At 40.3% G+C, this 24928-nt stretch overlaps 2 protein-coding genes across 2 annotated transcripts; one reads left to right on the forward strand and one right to left on the reverse strand.

The window, feature by feature from the left end:
• The first annotated feature begins 736 nt into the window (after nucleotides 1-736).
• arhgef38 (Rho guanine nucleotide exchange factor (GEF) 38) lies at nucleotides 737-18762 on the forward strand. Its single transcript, XM_023268088.3, is given in 15 exon segments — nucleotides 737-1086; nucleotides 1088-1118; nucleotides 7803-7987; nucleotides 9008-9125; nucleotides 9229-9376; nucleotides 9474-9491; nucleotides 9580-9779; nucleotides 9924-10057; nucleotides 10143-10247; nucleotides 10348-10467; nucleotides 11355-11723; nucleotides 11871-12008; nucleotides 14118-14319; nucleotides 16318-16601; nucleotides 18020-18762. Coding segments are annotated over 15 exon segments (2421 nt in total). The 5' UTR covers nucleotides 737-900; the 3' UTR covers nucleotides 18203-18762.
• Nucleotides 18763-18852: 90 nt separating this feature from the next.
• ints12 (integrator complex subunit 12) lies at nucleotides 18853-24895 on the reverse strand. The gene is made up of 7 exons (XM_023268093.3): nucleotides 24745-24895; nucleotides 23626-23783; nucleotides 22962-23123; nucleotides 21891-22069; nucleotides 21614-21773; nucleotides 21326-21469; nucleotides 18853-19675 (listed from the first exon to the last, which is right to left on the reverse strand). Exons 2-7 carry the CDS (start codon nucleotides 23779-23781, stop codon nucleotides 19112-19114), a joined length of 1365 nt encoding a protein of 454 aa, XP_023123861.1. The 5' UTR covers nucleotides 23782-23783; nucleotides 24745-24895; the 3' UTR covers nucleotides 18853-19111.
• Between the last annotated feature and the right edge of the window lie 33 nt (nucleotides 24896-24928).

Here is a 24928-nt window from a genome sequence, read left to right on the forward strand (position 1 = left end):
TCTGTGTGATGATCAGGTGATGCATTGTTGTCATCTGCCTTTTGTGTGCATTTAATCTACTTAAATAGAAGTTAAACAGGTTTGCACTGATCTGAAAACACAATGGGAGCCAGTGGTGCCTTTGTTTCAATGGGGAAGAAATGAACTCATTTATTGTTCTGACGAGAACTACAGCAGTAGTTGCTATGACCAGAAATCATTGTGGCAGCATGTTTGTTAATGAATTCATTGTCCTCCCGAATTTGCCATTTTATATCTAAACATTCATTTCTTTTTTTAAAGACTTGCAGAACCTGTTAAAAGCATGTAGAATGAAATCAGGTACAGACGACTTCTTGAGAACTTTGCTTTTTCCTATTGTTAATGAGCACAGATGCGCAAAATGTTCAAATTCATTTATTTTTGTGCACATACAAAGCACTCTGCACACTTCTATTTGTGATTTACAGCCAGGCCATTTACATGCACACTTCCTTGTCAGTATTTGGCACAGTGTTGACGTTTCAAAGGCTTTTTTATTTTGAGGACATTTCATTTTAGTTTCAAACACATAATGAAGACTTTACAACTAGTGGTCATTTCTCTGTCTTTACACCTTCTAGAAAAAAGGTGTCTCTCATCACTCTCTCTCCCATGCATGGATATGATGGCCTAAAGGAAAGAAACATAGCACAGCAGTGGAGAGGTGTGGCCACATAGTTCTGCTGACAGGTAGATGCGGGGAGGAGCTGCATTACCTGTGCAGAGCCAGCAGTAAGGGCACAAGGCAGAGGCAACAGTACACCTGTTGCACTTCCCAGGCTCTCTCTTTCCATTTCTCCCTCCCTTTTCCTGTCCTTCTTCCTTCCCTTCTGTTCTCCTTCACTGCTCTGAAAGCACGAAGGACCGGCCTGCCTCGCCATGGATCCCAAGGAGGCCAGCGGGACCGAGAAGGAGAAGGAGAAAGAGAAGGACAAGGTGATAAAAAGGAGGAACCGGCCTGTGTTCCTGCGTTACCTGGAGAGGAGAAAGACGGACACTATTGTAGCTGATGACATGGCCAAAGGAGACATCAACCTGGGGACGCTGGTGAGGAGGAGTCAGTCCTGACAAGACGGAGTACAGCGCCAAACTTAAAGGTACAACAGTTAATGATGTCCCTGTAGGGGTCAAAACTATGGCAACAATCTACACACACGTGAGTCAACACTCAGTCTGAAAAGTCTCTCATTTCTGCTCTGGAAAGTTGCTGACAACACACTGGATGGCAGAACTTTTAGACAAATATATCCACTATAGATGAACTGCATGCATAGCTTGAGGGCAAAAATTCAACACACACACACAATAAGAATGCACCACTCCATACTGGGCACCTGTTGTGTTACTATGTGTTGAGTAGGAGATACTCCCACAGGGGTAAAGCCACATATGCAAACTGTGCTCCAAACTCAGGCACAGAGGAGTGGCTTTAGAAGTGTTCCACACCAGCTGGTAAACAAGACCTTGACACCAGTGATGCGAGAAGAAGAATTTACAGGTCTTTAGACAGAATAAAAGAATTAAAAAATATGATCAGACATAATCAGTCATTTGATATTAGAGTTTGGGTTGCAGTGACTGTAACATTTAAGGAAAGAATGTGCAGTGTTTGACCACAGAAGAGGAAGAAAATATCAATCCAGCTGTATGTTGCCTCTTCAGAAATGCTGACACAGTGTTCGCACACTAACACATATTTATGTTGCAGATAAACTGGCTTCTCTTGTTCTTAGAGTGCAGTCAGCGGTTGAAAATGCTGCATTTCAGGTAGAGGGACATGAGTTGTCTATAAAAGTTTACTATCAAAGATTAGCTAAAAAATGTGGGATTTCCAGTTCTTTGGTTCCTTGGTGAATTAGTTCCTTGGTTTCATCTCCGGTGAAGCAAACACACCACGTGCCAGTGACTAATAGCTCATCTCATTGTGGCACAATGAATAATGGCACCAGGATTAAAACTGAAAAGTATAACCTACTTCTCACAATAGATGGCTTTCACTCATACAAACACGGTCTTATCAGCTGCGGCTCTGTTTACCTGAAATAGAGCCACTCTCTACTGCTTTGCACTTTGTGTTTTCTTCACCAACCTGCAGGCAGGCAGAGTTGTCAAAAACACTGCATTGTTTTCAGTAAACCAATTACCCGCCCTTTTCGACTTCAGCCTCACACCTGACCGGCAGTATTACATATTTACAGTGGTATTAGCAATGCAAATATTGACAGGACGATGACTTCACTGAAAGAGGAAACATGTGAGTTGCTGCTCGACAGCCTGTTCTCATCTGCTTGTCAGACAGGTTGGTCAAGCCATGGAGACATAGCAACATGACATCATTAAGAATCATTATTTACAGCAGCTACATATAATAGTTCTGGTAATGATTTACCAGCAAAAACACATAAAAAGACAGTTATGGCGCAGATATTCCGGCGTATTTGTCTACTAATCAATCATTGGGCAAGTTTAGATTGGATGAAAATTCACTTATTTCTCACTCTTTGTGTAACCTTGATAAAAACGCTCAAACATCCGTGGCCTTTGTTGAAAAGTAAACAAATTAGATTATTGGCAACATACTGGAAAAGGATTTAGTGTAAAAATGAATGAGTTTTCTGAATATTTTTATATAAAAGACATCTTCAGTCTCTCTTCAAATTCAGCATATTTAATCCAAAATAAATTACCTTCCCAGTGTGCACTTTGCCGTGCAGAAAAGTCTCGCATGTCATTTCTCTTGATGGTGATACATGATACACTGGGCCTTGTATTCTTTCCGGGGAAGCCTGTTAGATCCCTTTCACTGGACTGAACAGTGAAAAGGCCTGTATCCACTTTCATGGGAACTCCTATGCCAGTAACCAAACCTCACCAAACATAATACCAGCAAAAGGATAAGTCAGCACACAGTTGGATCTGCTGCTGAGTCTTGTTGGGTTGTAATCTGATTTTTTTATTTAACATCATGAATGTGACACTGTGGAGGGATCTTTTTAAGGCCATGTCTACATCATTTATCTCATTGGGAATGTGTGTCTGTATGAAGTTTATTATATATGAAAGAAATCTGGATTACAATAAAACATGCTTCTGTCCAATAATAATAATAAAAATTCCTTATGCTCATTCAGGAGACTTTTCAGGTGTTCTTGGTTCCCTTCACACAATGAAAGTGCATGTAAACACATGACACTTAATGACTGTGAAAAGAAGTGTCATATGATTTTATGACATTTTCACTTAATTTCACTGATTTGATATAGCACAACATGTTACAATAATAATAATAATATACTAATAAATTATTATTATTATTATTATTATTATTATTATTATTATTATTATTATTATTATTATTATTATTATTATTATTATTATTATTATTATTGATATAGCCAGCAAGTAGCATTGATGGGCTAACTACTGTCATTCCTAGACTAGCAAACTAGCACTCCTGGGCTAGCAACTAGAAGCTAAAATTCCTGGGCTGACAACTGGAATTCCACAATTACTAGGCTAGCAATTAGCATTCCATTGCTAGCAATTGGCTTTCCTAGCAACCAAAGTTCCTGGTCTACAAACTAGAATTCCAAGTCTAGCAACTACAATTCCTAGGCTAGCAAATAGCATTCTTAGTCGTAACTAGCTTTCTTAGGCTAACAATTGGCATTCTGAGGCTGGTCAAAAGCATTCCCGGGCTGGCTACTAGCAATCCATGGCCAGCAACTAGCATTAATGGGCTAACAACTGTCATTCCTAGACCAGCAACTAGCATTAATGAGCTAACAACTGTCATTTCTAGACTAGCAACTAGCATTCCTGGGCTAGTATCTAGAATTCCCAGGCTAAAATTCCTGGGCTGACAACTGGAATTCCACAATTACTAGGCTAGCAACTAGCATTTCTGGACTAACAACTGGAATTCTAAAGCTAACAACTGGCATTCTTAGGCTGGTCCCTGGCATCTCCAGGCTAGTCGCTACCATTCCTGGGCTAACAAATAGCATTCTCAGGATAACAACTTCTATACTAATTAACTTATATTATTATTTAAGTATATCATCATCAATCATCATCATCATAATACTCTTGATATAACACTTTTCACAACTGAAACTTGATAATACACTTAATAAGTCGGACCAAATATTAACTTGTAAAAAGATAAAAAAAAAAAAAAACAATTTAACTACATAACAATTAATAATTATTATTTTTGGTAATAAAAACTTACTGCTGAGAAAAAGCCAAATTCTGAAAGTGACTTTTAAGATGGGATTTAAAAGAGGATACATATCTTCCTGCCTGGAATCTCCTGGCAATGACTACCATTAGGAACCATTAGTAAGGTCTGACCCAAAGATCTCAAGCAATGATCAGAGTCATTAGGAGTTAGGCAGGAGCTAGACCATTGAAGACTTTAAAAACAAGCAATAAAATCAATTCTAAAGCTCAGAGATAGCCAGTAAATTGCAACAACAACTGGAATAAAGTGGTCACTTCTTTCAGTACATGTTAAAGGCCTGGCAGCTTTTATATCTACTGAAGATATTTTTTCTATACAGCTACATTAGAATCACAAGACAGATGCTAGTCTTTTATAAGGCATTATCAGGCATTCATAAAACTACTACATTTGTGTCAGTGGGCTGTGTACAATCCGTCCAAACACATTTTCATTACAGATTTTCATGGATTTCCCCTGTAAAAACTGTCTTCAAACATTAAGAGGAGACTAAAGCAGAAAAATATGAAGCCTTGACTAAATACACTAGCTGTACCAGTCTCAAATTGTGATCTCAAGTATATCAACACGCAAGGCATAACGTAAAACACGAACATTCCAACCGGTCTCCTTTAAACAACTATTGTCATTATAAAGCCTTAGTTCAAATAGTCAGAATAGTGATGAATCGCCACTGCAGATGTTAATTTAATCATTGTTTCACAAAGGGGGTGAAGTGAGATACAACTGTACGCAGTGTTTGAAGCAGGATGTGATCAGATCTCTGCCAGAGTCACCCACAAGTGAGCACAATCAGTACAGAGCTGGCATTCATGAGGAAGCACTGCCCACCAGCCAGAAACATGTGATCCATTCTACTAGGCTTAAACAATGGCCAGGCAGTGGATATTGCACCTTTCTAATATCTGCAGCTTTGATTTCATCCCTTTTTCCCTTTAAAAAAATGCTCAGAAACCCAGAATTAAGGACAATCCATGCAGATAGGAGGGTTTTTTTTTTTTTTTTATTTATTTGGCATTTATTTTACCAGGTAAAAATGTTTGAGAACCAGTTCTCATTTGCAAACATGACCTGGCCAAGAGGGGTCAGCAGAAACAAATACACATGTAAACTACACACACAAATAGACATATAAACATAACAGAAGAAAAGTAAACAAGTAAGAAGCATGGGAGCATATGCATGTGAGGGAAAAAAAATGTGCATGAGGTGTAAGAAAGCGTGAGTGTATGTATGAGTGTACCGTAAATAAGGTCCGAAGTGATCAGCAGGAGCAACAATCAACTACAATCTGTTGGAGTTTAAGCTTGAAGGTGCTGAGTGGAGTCAAAGTTACAAATTTGAGGGTGTTAAGGTGTTCCAGTCATTAGCTGCTGCAAAGCAACAGGAGTTATGGCCAAAAACAGTAGAAGGGTCATTCCAGAATTAGAGGACATTTGGGCTTCAAAATTTTTGAAAAATAAACCTTCTCTTTTACAATTTTCTGCTACATATTAATCAATAACAGGTAATAAACTATCAAAGGCTTGATTGGCTCAGCTAACACATCAATGGTACCATTTTTATTATTATTATTATTGTATACTATTATTGTTGTTTGCTAACCCTACTATAATCACAGTAACAGGGTTGCTAATCCATGCTAATGTTAGCTTTTTCTCAGGAGTAGAAGCTAGATATTTAGCTAGATGTTACTGCTGACCAAGAGGACAAACTGACTGATGGAAAACAGTCAAAAGAATTTGTCTGATGCTAATAATATGCATAACAGGATTGTATGAGGTAAAATGAGACATTCAATCAAATCTGACGATGTTATGAAAATATGAAAAATAGAAGAGAGGACATAGCTTTGCTCTACCAATTCTTTAGGAAAACTGTTTGATGATGCTAATTCCAGCGTTTCATGTGATTCACTGTTTTCTTCTTCTTCTACCAGCTAAAAAGGTTTTGCAAATTTGGCTGCTGTGGGACACATGTATAATAATTATTATTTAAAATATTATGTTGACTAAAAAAAATTCCCACAATTACAAGAGACGTCAATGAAAAAATAATATAAAAAAGGAGATTTAAATAACATTTTAACTGTTTTATTTGAGATTCAATTTGGTCATCAGTGGGGTTGGACAAGAGAAAAATGGCAATTTATGGGGAACTCCAGACTTATTTGGTATTTTTAAAAATATTTCGAAACATTCTTTTCTAGTATTTTTTTTTTTTTTTTTTAAAGATTTGGTCTCAGGACAAGTACATTTCCCCAACAACTGCATGTTTTAGTATTTTGTACATGGATTATGAGAAATTTGATGGGTGGGACGTAAAATGTCCTCCAATTGTAGAACGACCCAGAAGTATTTGGAATGATGAGCTTGATGTATTCACTAGACCTAGTGCAATACGAATTATGGACGAGGTGAAAAAGAGAGGACAGGTGGGGAGGTGCATTGCCCAGAATTGACTTATAAACAAAATGAAACCAGTGGTATGAAGGGAGGGCCACCTCACCAATTTATGGAGATCGCAGTGTTGAGTGTGGAAGGCTGCGTTCCGTCTGGACCCAGATTGATAAAGCCGACACACGGCATCCTTTTGGAAATGGTGCTTTGGAAGCAGCCGAATATTATGTAAAAAAGGTCTCGAAAATACTTTGAACATGAAGGCAAAGTTGAACTTTCTAAGGCAGGATCTTATGCAAATTTAAGCCTGTGTTTATGCGTGCGTTTAAAATGACTAACCTGAGGCAGATGGAGTAAATTTGTCTGCATGTACACTTGCGTGAACCTGTTTCAGTGTGTGTGCGTGCGTTTCCATTTTGTAGGTATGTGTCATTTTGCCCCCCCCCCCCCCCAACACACACACACAAACACACACTTCCAGTCTGAGCAGATGGGATGCCTGAGCATGCCATAGAATTACATCAGCGGCGCGATTAGTTTCGTAACCTGACACAGGCCTCGGAGCCTTATGTCCCCCCCCCCCCCCCCCCCTCACCTCTCCCCCCCCCCCCCCCCCAGAGGAGGAAGCAGTGCGTGGCGTCGATTAGGCAGCGAGGAAGCATCCCTCTTCCCCGAACAGACACTCCTGCCTGCCATGCAAAGCACAGAGCAGCCACAGACTGATTAGGCAGCCGAGCAATAAAAAACAGAGAAGTGAGCCTGACTGGCATGTTAAGTGAGGCCTTTTGGCATTCCAGTCAAAATAATTAGATCACCGTGAAATACTGCTCAGGCGTTCACGAGGATGTGTTAGAGGAGATGTATGGGTTTTTTTTTTTTCAAAGAACGCACAGTCCGCACAGCTCGGGTGTTTATCAGGATTTTCGAAAATGTGCACATGCCACAGATGGCTTGAAATGCTTCCAAAGGCACAACGTTTTCCGAAATTGCAATTTTAGAGCAAAATATATCATCAGTTTAGCCTGACCTTGTGCAACCTGTACGACTCGTTACGCCAGATGCTGTGGTGTGATTATAGCAAATAAAAACCTGTTTACATCTCCACTTTTAGACTAACTTCACCACTTTACCTTCAGAGAAAATGACTCCGCACGACCTGTCCACGCCCCCGTCTCCAGCCCTCGACCCAGAGGAGGCCCGACTGAGAAAAATGAACCGCAGGGCGAAGGTCATTCAGGAGCTTGTGCAGACTGAGAAGGACTACCTCACTGACCTGGAGCTGTGCATCAGGGAGGTGGTCCAGCCTCTGAGAAATTTGCAGGTAGCTGTTGTTCAGGATCCTCACTCGAAGTTTCTAAGCATCTACATACACAGCAACAGCAAAGAGATTCCGTCACTGAATGCAAACATTTTCTATAAATAAATCCAATTGTAAATCCAGGGTTAAAACTCAAAAACGCTGATGCTCAACTGTGTTGCCTCCTTATTTGACACATATTGACCAACGTTACTATATAATTCTAACCAGGTCTAAACTCATTTCTACACCAATACACTACTGTTCAAAAGTTTGGGGAGTTTTTGAAAGAAAAGCATTTTTTTTTTCAATGAAGATAACCTTAAATGAATCAGAAATACAGTCCAGACATTGTTAATGTGGTAAATGACTATTCTAGCTGGAAATGGCTGATTTTTAATATTGACATGGGGTACAGAGGAACATTTCCAGTCACATTTAACACTCACATTCACACCGAATTTAGAATCACCAATTAACCTCAGCATGTTTCTGGACTGGGCTGCACAGTGGCTTGGTGGTTAGCACTTTTGCCTTGCAGCTAGAAGATCCCCAGTTCGCGCCCTGGCCTTCCTGAGATCTTTCTGCGTGGAGTTTGTATGTTCCTCCTGTGCATTCATGGGTTTTCTCCCAGACTCCAAGTCCAAAAACATGCTGTGGTTTATTGGTGATTCTAAATTGCTCATAGGTATGAATGCGAGTGTAATTGTTTGTCTCTATATGTAGCCCTGTGATAAACTGGTGACCTGTCCAGGTGTCCCCCGCCTTCACCCTAAGTCAGCTGGCCACCCTAATCAGGATTAAGCGGTGTATAGATGATGGATGGATGGATGTTGTTGGACTATAAGAGGAAGCCAGAGTACCGGGAGAAAACCCACACATGCACAGAGAGAACATGCAAACTCCATGCAGAAAGATCCCGGGAAGGCTGGGACGTGAATCGGGGATCTTCTTTCTGCAAGGCGAAAGTGCTAACCATCAAGTCACTGTGCACTGATTTGGATACAGAGTAGCTTAAACTCTTGTTTTCTTCTCTCTTGTCAGGTTATAGATGTAGATCGACTGTTCACCAACATGGAGACAGTGTGTGAGGTTTCTGCAGCCCTCCTTCACAGACTGCATGCAGCCATTGCGGACCCTGATCCAGAAGCAGTTGTCATAGGTGAGATTATCTGACTCTTGATTGCCTGTTTTCATACATGTTGACTGCTGCTGTCCTGGCCAGTGCACACTGAAAGGTCTTTGTTTTTTTTCTTCATTTAAAGGAGAAGTATTCATCCAGGCGAAGGCAGCTTTAGAAGATGTATATAAGATTTATTGTTACCACCATGATGATGCTAATGGGGCACTTAAATCCTATGAGAAAGAGGAAGAAATAAAGCAACATTTTACCGCATGTGTATTAGCACTGAAGTAAGTTTTTTATATATATTATTAGCAACAAATTTATTCTCAACATTCTCACTCTCTGCCTTCAATTTTTAATATTTTTTTGACAATTTTATTACAGGAAAATCTATGACCAAGAGTAAGTAAAATCAATTGAAAAAGTTTTCTCACCATATTTTGTTTCTTTGATTGATATTGTTTAATATATACTTTACTTATGTGCACAGAGGGAAACCTAATCTATTGGATATGGGTTCCTTGATCATCAAACCGGTCCAGAGGATCATGAAGTACCCGTTGCTGCTTGGGGAGCTGTGGCATGCCACACCTGAAGACCACCCAGACCATCGGCCGCTGCAGGAGGCTTTCACTGCTGCCAAGATCATAAATGTTAACATCAATGAGTTCAAGAGACGCAAGGATATAGGTGGGATATTATTTAACACTTACAGTTACTTGGGTATTTCATCAAATGTATGATTTTGCTAACCATGAGCTCAAAGTGAGTTATCATAAAGTATCTCAGCTGTGATTCTTACAACTTTGGTTCCTCGTTCCTGCTTATTCTCAGTTATGAAGTACAAGAGGTTGGAAGATGAAGGTACGCTGAGGGGCAAACTCAACAAGTTCAACATCCACTCCATCCGGAAGAAAGGAGACAGGTTCGCTGGCTATCTCAAGATCCTCACTGGAGTTGAACCACAGGTAGAATAAACTGACACTAAACTTTTCTAATTAATTCAAGGAAATAACTGGCAACTTCAGAGTAACTGAACTCTTATTTCTGTAGGTCAGGGATGAAGTATTTGACAGAGAGGAGAAGCTATTCAGGAGTCTAGAGAAAGCTGTGAGGCAACTGGTCAAGAACGTTCACTGCTACCTACAATACACACAGGTAATTTCATACTTTCCAACTGAAAAAAAATGTGTGTGGTTAAAGGATTTGATATGTTCTATGAACTCTGTGAGGATTTTTCCTTCTTCTGTTTCTGCAGGAGATGGTGTCTGTAGCTGTTCAGAATGTGCATGACATGGAGAATATAGTCAAGGATCCAAACAAGAATGGCACAAGCGGTTCATCGCTAAATAATGGCAATGATCCCTATAAGCACTTTGTAAGTATCGCTTACTTCACATTCTGCAAACTTTACTCTCCGGTTTTCTCCTCTTGCTGTTCTATCCTGAATCTTCTGGATTAGTATTTGTCCTTGCTTTGCTGACTTATTGACCTCTCATTCACCCTCCAACTGCGAGTCATCTGTCACTTTGCCCATAGCTTCTTGTCGTCTGTCCATTTATTAAAACTCTCTTTCTCTGCCTCTAACCTTGCTGTTAGATCTCGTAGTGACCTTGTTGCACTCTCTTTTCTACCCTCTTCCCTCTGTGGACTGTAGTGCCACCAATTCTGAGGTAACTTCTTTTGTCAGACTCTTTGTGTAGCGGCTCTTCACTGCAGCATTTCAGCACCGCTTCAAAACAAACTCTGTAATGAGCTTTACAAGAATGACAGTAGACATAAAAGCACATGTACTTCAGGAGGAAAAGCAACTCAGTCTTTTGTATGAAAGGTTCCCATTTTCTCTGCTACAGTCAAAACATGACGGCTGTAACTGATAGATGCTCTCAGGGAACATAACATTTTCAGCAAGGAACGTTTCTTTTTACTTTATGTATGGTGCTTCCCATTAGACGCATTCTGCTATAATAGACGAAGTCTGTTATGTCACTAAGAACAACATCCTTACCTCCAGTTCATTTGTATGCAAATTGGAATACAGAAGCTCTTTTGTTGTCTTGAAGTATACTTTACCATCTCCACTTTAAGCAAAGTGGCATTACAGGAAGTGTTGGATATTAAAAACAAGACATTTCGTGTTTCATACATCACAAAGAAACCTTTAAAAATACATTGAATTTCACTCAAAGTACCTGCAAAATAAGGACTATGTAGGTTGTGAAATAAGCTGACTAATCTTCATCCTTTGTCATTTTTTTCCTCCAGAAAGACAGGATGGAGCACTTGGTCCTCACCCCCCTCTCCTCCCTGCAGGGCATGTTCACAGCCCCACAGAAGCTCATCCAGAAACGTTACGACAAATTACTAGACTACTGCAGCCGCCTGGAGCGCTCCTCCTCTTTTTCATCCCCGTCGTCCACGACTTCTTCCTCTCCTTCGCTGGTGTCAGAAGAACCACCTGGTCCCGCCAGGAGAGACTACGAAGCTCTCAACGCTTTGCTCGTGGAGGAGCTGCAGAGGTTCAACGTGGCTGCCTATACTATCCTGACCAACAGTGTGGTGTATCTAGTGGACCTGCTCAGAGGCCTGATGAATAATGTACTGGTCGGAGCTCCATCCATACAGCAGCTACCAGTGAGAATCACACACATAAATCACATTACAAGACACAGTTTAAATTTTGTGTAATTAATGTTGAAGTCCCCCCACAACCCTAATGAGGATTAAGTGGTCTACAGATAATGGATGGATAATATTGAAATTGAAATGTTTCCTTTTCAGGCTCCACTGTCAAACATTGCTGAAGTGCAGAACAGCATCATGGATGAGCTGAACAATCTGACCTTTGTCAAGGACAACGCACAGAAGTTAATGGAGCGTAAAGTCAGCTTTGAGAGACAACGAGATAAGAAAACTGTGGTAAGAAAGTGGAAATGATCAACAACAGATTATTAACACCTACAAACTAAAGGGGTCTCTTCATAGTCTGAAACATTTAAATCTTTGATCAGTTGTGTAAGCATCTGTAAACTCCTCATTGGTAGCAGGATTAAAACAAATATTCCTCTGAGGTTCGAAGAATATTTTGAATCAATGCCAAGCCATGAATAAAAAGCTGCACGTTTTATTAAAGGCAGAAGAGAGAACAGCTCCAGGCTGTGATCAATGGTGGGGGAAAGTGGTCTAACTCACAACCCACATGTAGCACTACAGTGGTGCATGGGATGTTAGACTGTTCTTGAAAACACAAAACTTTGAACCCATTTTTCTCTAAAACTACAGAAAGATGGTTAGACTGCTCTGCTTCCAAAGCCTTGAGTTGCCTCAAACCCAATATTCACAGCAATCAAAAGGTTTTGCCTCACAGGGATTACTTTAGCCTTAATTTACATAATTATTTGTAATGTTGGTCATGTTTAACTTGAACAACTGACATTTAATGTGTAGGTACACTACCGTTCAAAAGTTTGGGGTCACTTAGAAATTTCCTTATTTTTTCTAAGAAAAGCATTTTTTTCAATGAAGATTACATTAAATAAATCATTTTAGAATAGCGTTACTTTTTAACCAACAACTAAGTAAGGAAAGTATGGTTTTACCTTGTTGACATGTTTCGACTACATCTGCAGTCTTCCTCAGAGCGTCATCCTACGTGTGATGACGTGTCCTTTTTTATCAGGTGACCGGTCTGACAGATCTGTCAGAATCTGTCAGATCGGCCACGCCCCCCGTCGTCTGGTGGTCTCTGAAGGAAAGAATCCCAGGTATGCGAGAGGGTGTAGGGCCCCTCATTCCGGTTCATGGAACTGCTCGCCCGCTTTCTGATCTCTATGGCCTCCTTAATCCCATCCCATCTATTATCTATACACCGCTTAATCCTCTGTAGGGTTGCGGGGGGGCTGGAGTCTATCCCAGCTGACTTGGGGTGAAGGCAGGGGACACCCTGGACAGGTCACCAGTCCAGGGCTACAAACAATCACACTCGCATTCACACCTACGGGCAATTTATAATAGTCAATTAACCTCAGCATATTTTTGGACTGTGGGAGGAAGTCGGAGAACCCAGAGAAAACCCACGCATGCACAGGGAGAACATGCAAACTCCATGCAGAAAGATCCCGGGAAAGCCGGGACGCGAACCAGGGATCTTCTAGCTGCAAGGCAAAAGTGCTAATCACCAAGCTACTGTGCAGCCCCCTCATAATCCATTGTTTGTATTTGTCGGCCTCTGACAAGAAAAGCACTCAAAGAGCACGGTACAAGGCTGCTCAGTCATTGTATGATTTCAGATGGATAAGTCCCGATAAGTCTGATTTGTAGTAGGATCGCAATCATGTGATCGTCAGCAGGTAGCTGATGTAGTGTTTAATTGTTGTCATAGTTACAGTGATGCCGCGCCGCTATCTCACAGTGATACAGAAATCCTTAACAAATCCATGGATCCAGACTATAAGCTGCATCACTGCCAAAATCGAATCACTTGTTCTTCGTGCCATTTCTGACCTTCCCCGAAAATTTCATCCAAATCTATAAATCCGCTTTTGAGTAATGTTGTGCACAGACAGACAGACAGACAGGCAGGCAAATGTACACTAATTGTCACATAACTCTGCCGTGTTGCTTGGCGGAGTACGGACCTGCAGTAATGACTTCTAATGTTTTGAAACTGAGACCCTAGCAAGTCACCAAATCATTTCTGACCTTCCCTGAAAATTTCATCAAAATCCGTTCTTCTGTTTTTGAGTACAGACTAACACTAACAGGTGGACTAACGTACGCCAATCATCATATATCTCTGTCGCGTTCCTTGGTGCAGTAATAAAGGTGAAAAATTTAGTTTTTATGGATATGTGGTTAGTTTGAACTCATTACCGGCATTTTCTAGAATCATAGCACTCCCCTACATTATTGCCTTATGATAAAACCGTTAACACCAGCTAACACCAGAGCTACATATACCCACACACCGTATACCCACTTCCAATATTTACACCAACACTCCTTTGTGCTGCATGTGTTGTCCTTCAGATGCCGGAGGTGCAGCATCAGACTGAGGAACAGCGAGCCTGGCTGCTGACAGAATACCCGCTGAGCCGCCTGTACCAGCTGAAGAGGAAGTGTAATGGCTGCCAGGAGCAGGACCTCAGCCTGCTGGAGGGGGAGCTGGTGGCCCTGCTGGAGGACACAGACCCATTAGGCAGCAGCAGCCGCTGGCTGGTTCACACTGGAGGTAATTGTGTGTGTATGAGGACAAGGACCCTCGAGGTAGACGAAGCTTCATACTGTTCCTAAGACATACAAGATGAATTGAGTTATCACACTAGATCATCTGCAGGTATGGTTTGCATAGGCCTCCTCAAACGCATATTCCTCTGTGAATACACCAGCCTCTATTAGATGATTGAGGCCGTGCACACACACCAAACTTTACTTTCTGACACTGACAAGTGAGCACACAAGAATTAATCTCAGGAGCTGCTGTGATGTCATGGTTGCTGGTGCCTCTGGAGATGGTTGCCTCACAACAGGGCCGACTCCATAGCTTGTCTCTGTCTCCCCTTTGCGTCTAGCAGAGGCACCTGAGATCCCGGCGTCTTGTTTGGAACAAACCGCTGCACGTTGTAAGCAGCGTTACTTAGAGTACAAAGCCTTTTCCTCTGGGTATTCAGAAACAAGGATGGAGAGATCGTGCTTGTGCTCCTCTCTGTACTCTGCAATAACAAGTTCTTTTTTTATGAGCGCTAAAAAAAAAGAAAATATGCAGGTTCGTTTCTTGGTACGAGGTACATTCTTCACAGACTCGTCTTCTCCTCTGGGATAATAAGCATTCCCAGGAAGTTGTTGCTCATCCCTCTGTTTATACCAACACCATGAATATGCTCGCCTCATATTTACACACTCTTCATTCACTCACTGCAACTGGATTTAAGATTGTGCAAGAAAGCGCTGTGGCCCTAACTGAGACGCTTACAGGCTCAATGTGAGACATGCAGTCTCATATATTAAGATCTCACATGTAATCTCAAGAAATGATGTTTTATGGAGCTTTTTAAAAAAAAATACAGATAGAGAAAGGGTCAGTTCAACCAAATTACAAAAACAACTACACTGAAAAAAAAAGGTTATTTTTTACAGTAAAACGTTGCCAGAATGGTGCTGTAAAATTACGGTGAAACATTTTTTTTTCCATTTATGGTAAAGAAATGTATTGATACCGTTAACTTTATGGTTAAGAATGTGCTTCATTCCATATTTTACTATAAAAATGAGTTTTAACCTTTAAAAAAAAGTTTTACTTGAAAATTTACATGAAATTACCCATAAAATATAGTTTGTGTGATCTATTCTAAATATAACAGCATTTTTCCAATATCAGCACACCAGCTAGTGTATTTAACATTTAATATGTGTATTTTTAGCAATGACATACTTATAGATGTCATATATATTAAAGCATATGTCTGTTATTAAAACAAAAGTACATCGATCTGACAGGTACAAATTGTATTTTTTTACATCAAATAAATGCAAAAATCGTTAAAAATGTTACTTATTATAAATATTATGGTATGTTTCCATTATCAGAACAACATTTAATTGTGAAAAACTGTATTCTTTTTGAGAAATAAATGCAAAAATTACAGTATTAATGTTATAAATCTTACGGTATTTTGTCATTAAATAACTGTGCAAGAGTAGGGAAATGTATTTTTTCAAGAGAAAATTGAAAAAAACAATTGTTTTCTCCTGATTAACTTATTTATGATGATTCAATGTTATATAAACAGCATCAAACAGTTCTAAAGTTGACAGATTTTTATCATCATGGTTCAACATTTTTTTCACTGTAAAATTCACGAATATTTTTTACAGTGTAGCCATGGAGATAGTTTTTTGTAGTTTTTCCCTCAGGTTTTGACATGCATATCACTCAAAGATTACAAATTTATCTTGTGGTCCCTTAAAACAACAAGCATTTTGCGTCTTAGTAAAATATCTCAGCAAATGTTTGTACAGATTATCAAAATTAATACCATATGTGAAAAAAAGATGCTGTGTTTTTACTGTTAGGAACACCACAAACTAAAGTGCATTCATTAGAGAAATCTGCACGGCTAGACACTAAGGAGAAAGAGAGTTTTTTTCTTAATTATACTTTGGGCAAATCAATCCTTTAAAATATAGAGGTCAGGCATCCTGACAACCCGTCCCTGTGTGTCTCTGTTAGGTGCTCAAGGCTACGTCTACTCCACATTCCTGAAGCAGTACAACCCTCTGAGGGACTCGCAGCGAGCCGGCCAGATGGCAAAAGAGCAGCAACAGCAGCCGCCTCCTGCCATGGTGGATGAGGACTTTGATGATCTGAGTCTGTTCGTGTCGGGAAGTGGCAGCAGCAGCCTGCGCAGCTTCAACCTCAACACCACTGACAGTAGCTCAACGCTGTCTGGTCTGCAGGGGGAGCTGGAGAGCACTGAAGACCTGGAGGACATGCTGGACACCGAGGCTCAGCAGGTGTGTTTAGTGTCCTGTAGTTGCATCAAAACTCATCTTGCACCATATGGGTGTCATTTCAACATGTTGCAGTGCTTGGCATTATGGGGGTGGGGGTGAAAAAAATCTTGGTTCACAAGGGAGAACAGAACAGCTAAGGTCAGAAGGATTAACGCCCTTTCCAAGGTTTTGCAAAAGGTCAAGTTTCACAATGACTACATGCAAAGTACATTCAATGTTTAACCTCCGTTAAACATTGAATGGTGTCAAATTGACCCCAAAGATAATAGGAGGGTTAAGATTACATCTTGAACAATTGACACTGTTCAAGATGTGTTGTAGAAGCTTAAACTCAAGGTTCTTGCCTTATGTTGGATTGGTTGTATCTGTCGGTGTTTTTACTTTGAGAGATGACGGGTTCTTGAAATACAGACAAAAGCTGATAAAAAGAAAACAAATCAAGTTAAGTAACCAATGAACTTAGAATATTACCACAGATACGCTACTGTTCAAAGTTTGGGGTCACCCAGACAATTTCATGTTTTCCATGAAAACACTTTTATTCATGTGCTAACATAATTGCACAAGGGTTTTCTAATCATCAATCAGCCTTTCAACACCATTAACTTAACACAATGTAGCATTAGAACACAGGAGTGATGGTTGCTGGAAATGTTCCTCTGTACCTCTATGTAGATATTCCATTAAAAATCAGCTGTTTCCAGCTAGAATAGTCATTTACCACATTAACAATGTCTAGGTGACCCTAAACTTTTGAACGGTAGTGTATGCACATGAGCAAACACTTTTAAAGTATTTGAAGTGAACCAATGAGAAATTCAGGAAAAAAAACAACAAGCTGAAACACAACATATCACACCCCACATAAACCTTGTAATTACAATAAAATAAAGACCCAGCAAACCATATAACTTTAAATCGGTATTCAGAGCCAGAAGAGGCTCCACCTATAAAATATGAATTATTAGACAGTGGCAGTAAAACAGAGTTGCGCTGCTATATGGACTGGATCAGTCAGAGATGCGTCACTGTAAAAACACATTTGATGGCTTTACAGTGTCTGTCTAGCTTGTATTAAAATTAAATGGATTGGATAACATCACATGGTGGTGGCTCTGCACTCTGTCCCTGGGCTTTGTTTTCCTTGAGGCCACATCTTCACCTACTTTGACTAATAGACCACTGATTTTTATCACAGTTATTGATGTGAAAATACAACATGCTGACAACGGTTGACAGATTGTAACTGATGACAATTAGTACTAGTGTTAACATTCTATCCAGGCAGAAAGCTGTCAAACAGTGCCACCTTCTGGATTTACAGGAGGACACATAACATTATGGATGTCTTTGTTTTCAGTGAAAATAAACATTTCCAGAGCTGTTTGATTGCATTTCAGTTGTGTTTGTTTCCACAGTTTTATGCCGTGTATGCATTTCAAGCTCGCTGCGACCAGGAGCTGACCTTGCAGGAGTACCAACATGTCCGCATCCTCCAGTTTTGTGACCTGGGAGGCAATAAGGAGTGGTGGTTAGCTGAGGCTAACGGACAAAAGGGATACGTCCCTGCCAACTACCTTGGCAGGATGTCCTATGCGTAAATACAGGCCCTCAAAACATCTAGAAAACCAAATCCAATGACGAAATGAAGAAAAAAAAAAAACACTTGTGATTTTGATTTCTTAAACTCAGGAGTTTCATCCCTTACTTTCAATACATCATTGAATTTGCTGATTGTAAAACATGTTACATTTCTGTTTTGTGAATATCACAGCTGCACTATCACTATGTGTTACTGTCAGTTGCCTCATACCAAAAGTATTGATATCAAGTCTGCTTTAACTTCACAATCCCATAGGAAGAGAGCGACCCAGTGGGACTCGAGCAATAATCTGTGATGAATATGGATAATTATAGAACAACACAGCGCACTGTGTTGAGCACTTTTTGTATTTCAGTGTTGTCGAGTTTATATTGACAATGAAGTGATTCAATAATGAAGTACGTTTTATATGTGAAGTGATTTATAGATGAAGTGTAATGCTCTACATGAAATGATTTATACGCAAAGTATGTTTTATGCCCTTTCAATGAAGAGATCTATGTCATGAGTTATATTTTATCAGGCACAATATGAATAAACAAGACCTTTATGATTACACTAATGTGGTCCTTTCTCAGTTTGTTCTGCAGAATATAATGGCTCACATTCAAGAAACACCACCAGCTACAAAGTCATAGCTACTGCCAGTTTATAAGAAGAGGATATTTAATGACATTTGTTGATAAAAAGTGACACTTTTTTCACTGGTTAGATTTGTTAGGACACAACGAGGCACACAGAGTCCAGCAGCATTTACACAAAGTGAAATTCAAGTATTTAACTGGATGGTGTTACTCCATGTACAGGTGCTGTGGAGATACAAACTTAATGCTCTGGCACTAAATCCACAGAGCATTTTTCTACTCCCTCACACCTCCTCCTCCTATTCATTTCTCTCTACCTCTACTCATTTCTTCAGTTTCTTCTGCGCCGCTTTCTTCTTCACGAGTTGTAACCTTTTCATGGCGTTAAGCTGGGACTCTTGAGACGTCGGTGCTTTGTCCCCTGGTGCAGCCTTTGACCCATTCCCATTGTTCCCGTTACCTCCTCCGTTACTGCCTCCGTTCCCTCCAGCGCTTGGCTGGGAGCTGCCGGGGGAGCCGGCCCCTGACGAAGCCGAGCCTTTCCCTTGGCCTTCACCACTGGATGAACGGTTCAGTGGCTGTTTACCCAGAGTCAGAGGTGGAGGAGCTTTCAGATTTCCCTGGCTGGAGCCGTTTCCATTGTTGCCCCCAGATATCTTGGCACCCCCAAGTCCTGACTTGGTCCCAGCTAGTCCAGACAACCCGACAGGTTTCTGACCGGAAGGTGTTGTCAAGGTCTTGCTGCTCCCACTTGGGCCTGAGGAACCTAGCTTGGAGCTAACGGGAAGAGATGGGCTTGTTTTGGCGCCAAATGCAGCCCAGCCTGTAAGCCCGCTGCCTGAGGAGGAAGAGCCGCTGCCAGTGGGATTGGCTGACGTGGTAGGTGGCTGCAGAACACAGAAAACAGTAACGCAATTATCAACACAAATTTAACCGATGCTAAGAAGTTATTGTTTTATTATAATAACAAGAAAAGCACTCAGAGAGTACTCCGCCAAGGCTGCTCAGTCGTTGTATGATTTCCGACAGATAAGTCCTGACAAGTCCGCAGCGGTGGATCTGTAGTAGGATAGCAATCATGTGATTGTCAGCAGGCAGCTGACATAGTGTTCACTTGTTGTCATGTTGACGCCGTGCCTCTTTCTTACAATGATACAGAAATCTTTAACAAATCCGTGGATCCAGACTATAATCTGCATCACTGCCAAATTCTAATCACTTGGTTCTTGTGTCATTTCTGATCTTCCCTGAAAATTTCATCCAAATTCGTAAATTCACTTTTGAGTAATGTTGTGCACAGACAGACACACAGACAAACAAATGTACACTAATTGTCACTGTGCTGCGTTGCTTGGCAGGGTAATAACGTGCAATAATGACTTCTAATGTTTTGAAATTGAGACCTTAGCAAATCACCAACATTTCTTAAATCAAACACCAACAAATCAATTTTAGCTTTTATTAAAGCAGTTCATCTGATGAGTCCGATGCACAATTTTACCAAGCTTTTTTGAGACGCCAAGTTTCTAGTGTACCTTTCTCAAGATCAAGACTTTGCTCTGTGGGTGTGTTTGACATCTCAAAGATAAAGTAATAAGGTATATTTTGTTAGTAAGTAAATTTTATTCCATCTTTGCTGCATACCTTATGAAATGTTCAGCACATTACCTGATTTAACTGGTGTTCTGCTAAGTAGTACTTATTTCCACTCTACTTGCAAGACCTACAATTACTGCATCAGATTGTACATAACCAATAACAAACCCACTCTATAACCACGCTAAAAGCAGCTCAACCTCTTTGCTTTCAATCAAATTGTATCTGCACACAGTAGTCGGCAATTTAGTGTGTAAAAAGATGATTTAAAATGAAAAAGACCTGGAAATGTAAGATATGGTTATCAGCATCACTTAAGAGCTTTGCTCATAGTTTCTGATTTACAGTTACTCTTAGCAAAGATTTCACTTTAAAGGGAAATCTTAATTATATGCAGGAAATAACTATTAGCTCTAGTTTCTTATGAACCATGTAACATGTTGCAACAGTCATTATTTGGTCCAGTTACCCACAAATTGGTGCTTTCACGTGCTTACTTGAGCAATAATTTTACTGCAGACTAACTCTCACTCCCAGTGTAAGCACTATCAACATCATCAAATCTGTTGCTACAAGGCAAGCTGTTTGCTGTCAAAACAACCGTATGGTGAACTCCGATACCTTCACTCTAGAAAGTTTTAAACTCCTTCCCTCAGGAGGAATTACATTATACTGAGCAGCACCAGTAAAGAGTTCTGATCCTTGAAAATAAATCTATACTTCTACTCATTTTCCTCTGCAGGGATTAACGCATATTACCATTTAGAGGAATTTTGCACATTAATTATCTCCCTTGCTACCAATCACAAATTAAGGATGTAGAATCACAGATTTTGCGCGAGACAGGGGTAATGTAGGAGCACATATGAGACACGACAAACGACAGGCAAAAAGCATGTTACCCATTCACATTCACAACGTCTGCCTTCCACAACACATACCTTCACTTCTGTTCTTTTGAAGGCTTGGAAGGTGCTGGTTGTTTCAGCTTTGGGTTTAAGCTCCGTCTTTTTCACCAGCGTATCTTTAACAACAGGCGCGGATGATGCAGACACAGGAGATGGCTTCTGTGGAGGTTTCTGGGCCTTGTGGACAAACAATAACAATTTTACAAACAACACTATGACCAATTCCTAGGACTATGGACTGATCAGTCATGTAGACAATGGTGATGTGCTGTGGAAGTAATTACACCATTGGAAGTCTGGACCATAATTTATTTTCCTCACCATGCGTTTCATTTGCCTGGTGCAGCGGGCACAATACCAGACAAGCCGTGGGTCGTTCACTTCTTTGTCTGTCACCTGAGGCTTGTGACAGTCCTGGTGGTACAAATTATGACACTCCTGGCACTCAACCAGCTGGTTTCCCATGGTCACTGTCATTTGTCTTAGTTAATTAAAAACACAACAGGAAAGTGAACATATGAACAGAGCCAAGTTTAACTGTCCAAACTAGAAAACTGAACAAGTATATTTACTTTACATACTAATAAGTAACATGTACCTGCAAACCACACAAGCCAGGCCCATTTCCATGGCAAAGTCGTCGGCATTAGTTTCATCGTCATTTATGTTTGGCAGAAGGTCTTTGCTTGTCTGAACAGTAATCGGAGAAGAACGATTTTCCTGTTTCTCTAAACGAGGCTTTTTCGGAGGGTCCACCTCACCCAAGTCAACCCGGACCTGTTTTTCAGAAAGACAGAACGAGGTCAGTTGGTGAAGATAATGGTATCAGCACCAAACAACACTGTCAAATTTTATCTTCTTTTGGTAATACTCATAGTCCTACACGGAATAATCTCTGGACTCTAATTTCCTCATCATGTAACCTTGCTTTTTGTGGGGTCTCCCTGCCTCTATTCTGGTATGCTGAAGTTTAATGTAGCTTAGCTGGACTGTGATCAGGCGTTTGATTCACCAGGTCAAAGACTCTGTCTCTTCACCCTGAAAAGCCTCTTTGGCTGCTCTGGCAGTATGTTTATGATCATCATGATCCAGCTGAATGATAAAATGCCATTACGTTTTAACGTATTTTGCTAAATCTGAGCACGTGGAATGCACCTGTACACCTCTGCTTTCATCCTTTTGCTTCTGCTAACAGTGAAATCTTCCATAACGGCATAACAGAAGTACCATAATATTTCACTGATGGATAGTCTGCTCTGGGTCATGAGCTGTTTTTTCTCTTCCCTTTGGAGGAAATGTGTACGCCCACATCCTGGAAAGCAATCTAGACTCACTGTACAATCATAGAAGAGTTTTTTCTCATCATGCAAATTATTTTCTGGCAATCCACCTGTGTTCCTCAGTCTACCATGTTGTTTGCCATTTCTAGTTTTCCACTAAAGTGTTGACTAACAACCTTTTCTATCTCTTTACAGTCTCTGTCTCATTTCTTACTTCAACTAGTCATCTCTTTATTCCACCTCAATCTAAACTGCAACTCTAAAACAGAGTTAGAATCAGGTGTGAACTCTTTTGCTTGTGAACTAACACTGAAAGGACACACAGCTGACCATGTCACACTTTGACACTAAATTATTACAATTATAGTGACTCAGAATGTCTCCAGTACCTTCTCAGAGGGCCTCTTCTCTGATTCTTTCTTACTCTTCTCCGAGCTGGATTTGCTACTTCCACTGCTGCTGCTGCTGGAGGATGAGGAACTCGAGGAGGACTTGGAGTCTTGTTTACTTAAGCTCAGTTTTGACACAGACCCCTTTGACACCTCTATATCCTGAGCACACAAAATAATACCACAAAGTGTATTAGCATTTAGTCAGATAAATTATACTGCATAAACGACGGTATCGACACAATGCTTCACGTCATGATGCTGCCACCACCAGGCTTCACATGATGCCATTCAAAAGTTTGGGGTCACTTAAAAATTCCCTTATTTTTGAAAGAAAACCTTTTTTCAGTGAAGATAACATTAATCAGAAATACATTCTGGACATTATCAATGTGGTAAATGACTATTCTAGCTGGAAATGGCTGATTTTTAATGGAATATCTCCACAGGGGTACAGAGGAACATTTCCAGCAACCATCACTCCTGTGTTCTAATGCTACATTGTGTTAGCTAATGGTGTTGAAAGGCTAATTGATGATTAGAAAACCCTTGTGCAATTATGTTAGCAAATGAATAAAAATGTGAGTTTTCATGGAAAATATGACATTGACTGGGTGACCCCAAATCTTTGAATGGTAGCGTATGTATGTCTCCAATTTCTCACCTTTTGTAATGAACGGTAGGATGAGTCGCTTCCTCTTGCAAGGGACTCATCAAGTAGAGCTTTGAGCTTCTCAGCTGAGTCTTTACTTTTGGAGTGCAAATAACTTAGTCCCTTTAGAAAGATGGGATCCAACTCCAAACTGACAGGTCCAGCCATAGCTTGATTTGAGAGTCACAAAATAATGTCAGTTTTTCAGACCTTAGTTAGAACTTACATTGTCAAATACCACTGCTAAATATAGTCCAAGATGAGCCTGGTGAAAATAGTTAATGATTTACCAGATATAATAAACTGTCAAAAAAAATCGGTTAAACAAACAAAATATGTGCAGTAGACTTTTAAGTGTTAACTTGTGCTCATATTTGACTTCATAGAGAGCTTCAAGATTTATAATTAAAGTATCTGACAAAATATCTTTGTTACAGTCAATACAATGCTGTATTACAGTGCAAACAAATGGTTTATTGCATGTACATGAGTCAGTTGTGTTACTGGAGACACAGTCTTCACTTCACCCTGGCCTTTAGATTGAGCTATTTCTTGGGCTCTTAGCATTAATGTTAAATAAAGATGTCCTCCCCATATGAAAATTTTAGAAAGATTTAAATATTCAGTGGCACCAGTCTCTGTTTCTCCTCTGGTGAAGCCTGGACACGGTTAGCTCCTCACATAATGGCTGGATTTATGATTGTATTTACAGTACATGACATAATACGCACAGTAAAAGAATGAGGAGAGAAACAGGCAAAATACTGATCTCTGAAAGGAAGAAAAGAAACTAAATTCAGACAAAACTTGTGTTTAAAGTGCTCATTCTGGTCCGATAGTTCATTTACATTGACAAACCGCCCTATAATGTTTACTTTTTCGTGGATATTTTACATTGTTTTTGCATTTTCAGGTAGGATTTTCGGAAATAACCCACGTCGTTAGGTTAAGCCCCAAGTATCTCAATTTCTCCGCATTCATCGGTTGTTTAATATAAAGAAATACGGACGTTAACGGTGAGTTCAGTCGGTTACTGACAGCAACACACTGGTTGAACTTATCCTCCGCTATGCTGTCAGCAAATGCAGAGGAATTCACAAATTAATTTTTTTTAAAGAAGAATTACGTTACCTCAGACTTCTTGCAGTAAATATCTTTCCCGTAACCCGGTATTTTCGTTCGTTCTGGTGACGGTTGAGCAACACTTCCTACAAAAGACAGCCCGGGTGGCGTTTCCTTCGTTTCTCAACCTGTGCAACTGTCAAATGTGTCCGGAATCTTCACGCTCGGAACTTTGTAGCGAAATCGATTTTAC

Source organism: Amphiprion ocellaris, chromosome 4 (assembly GCF_022539595.1).
Source record: "Amphiprion ocellaris isolate individual 3 ecotype Okinawa chromosome 4, ASM2253959v1, whole genome shotgun sequence".
In the NCBI taxonomy this organism is placed as follows: domain Eukaryota; kingdom Metazoa; phylum Chordata; class Actinopteri; family Pomacentridae; genus Amphiprion; species Amphiprion ocellaris.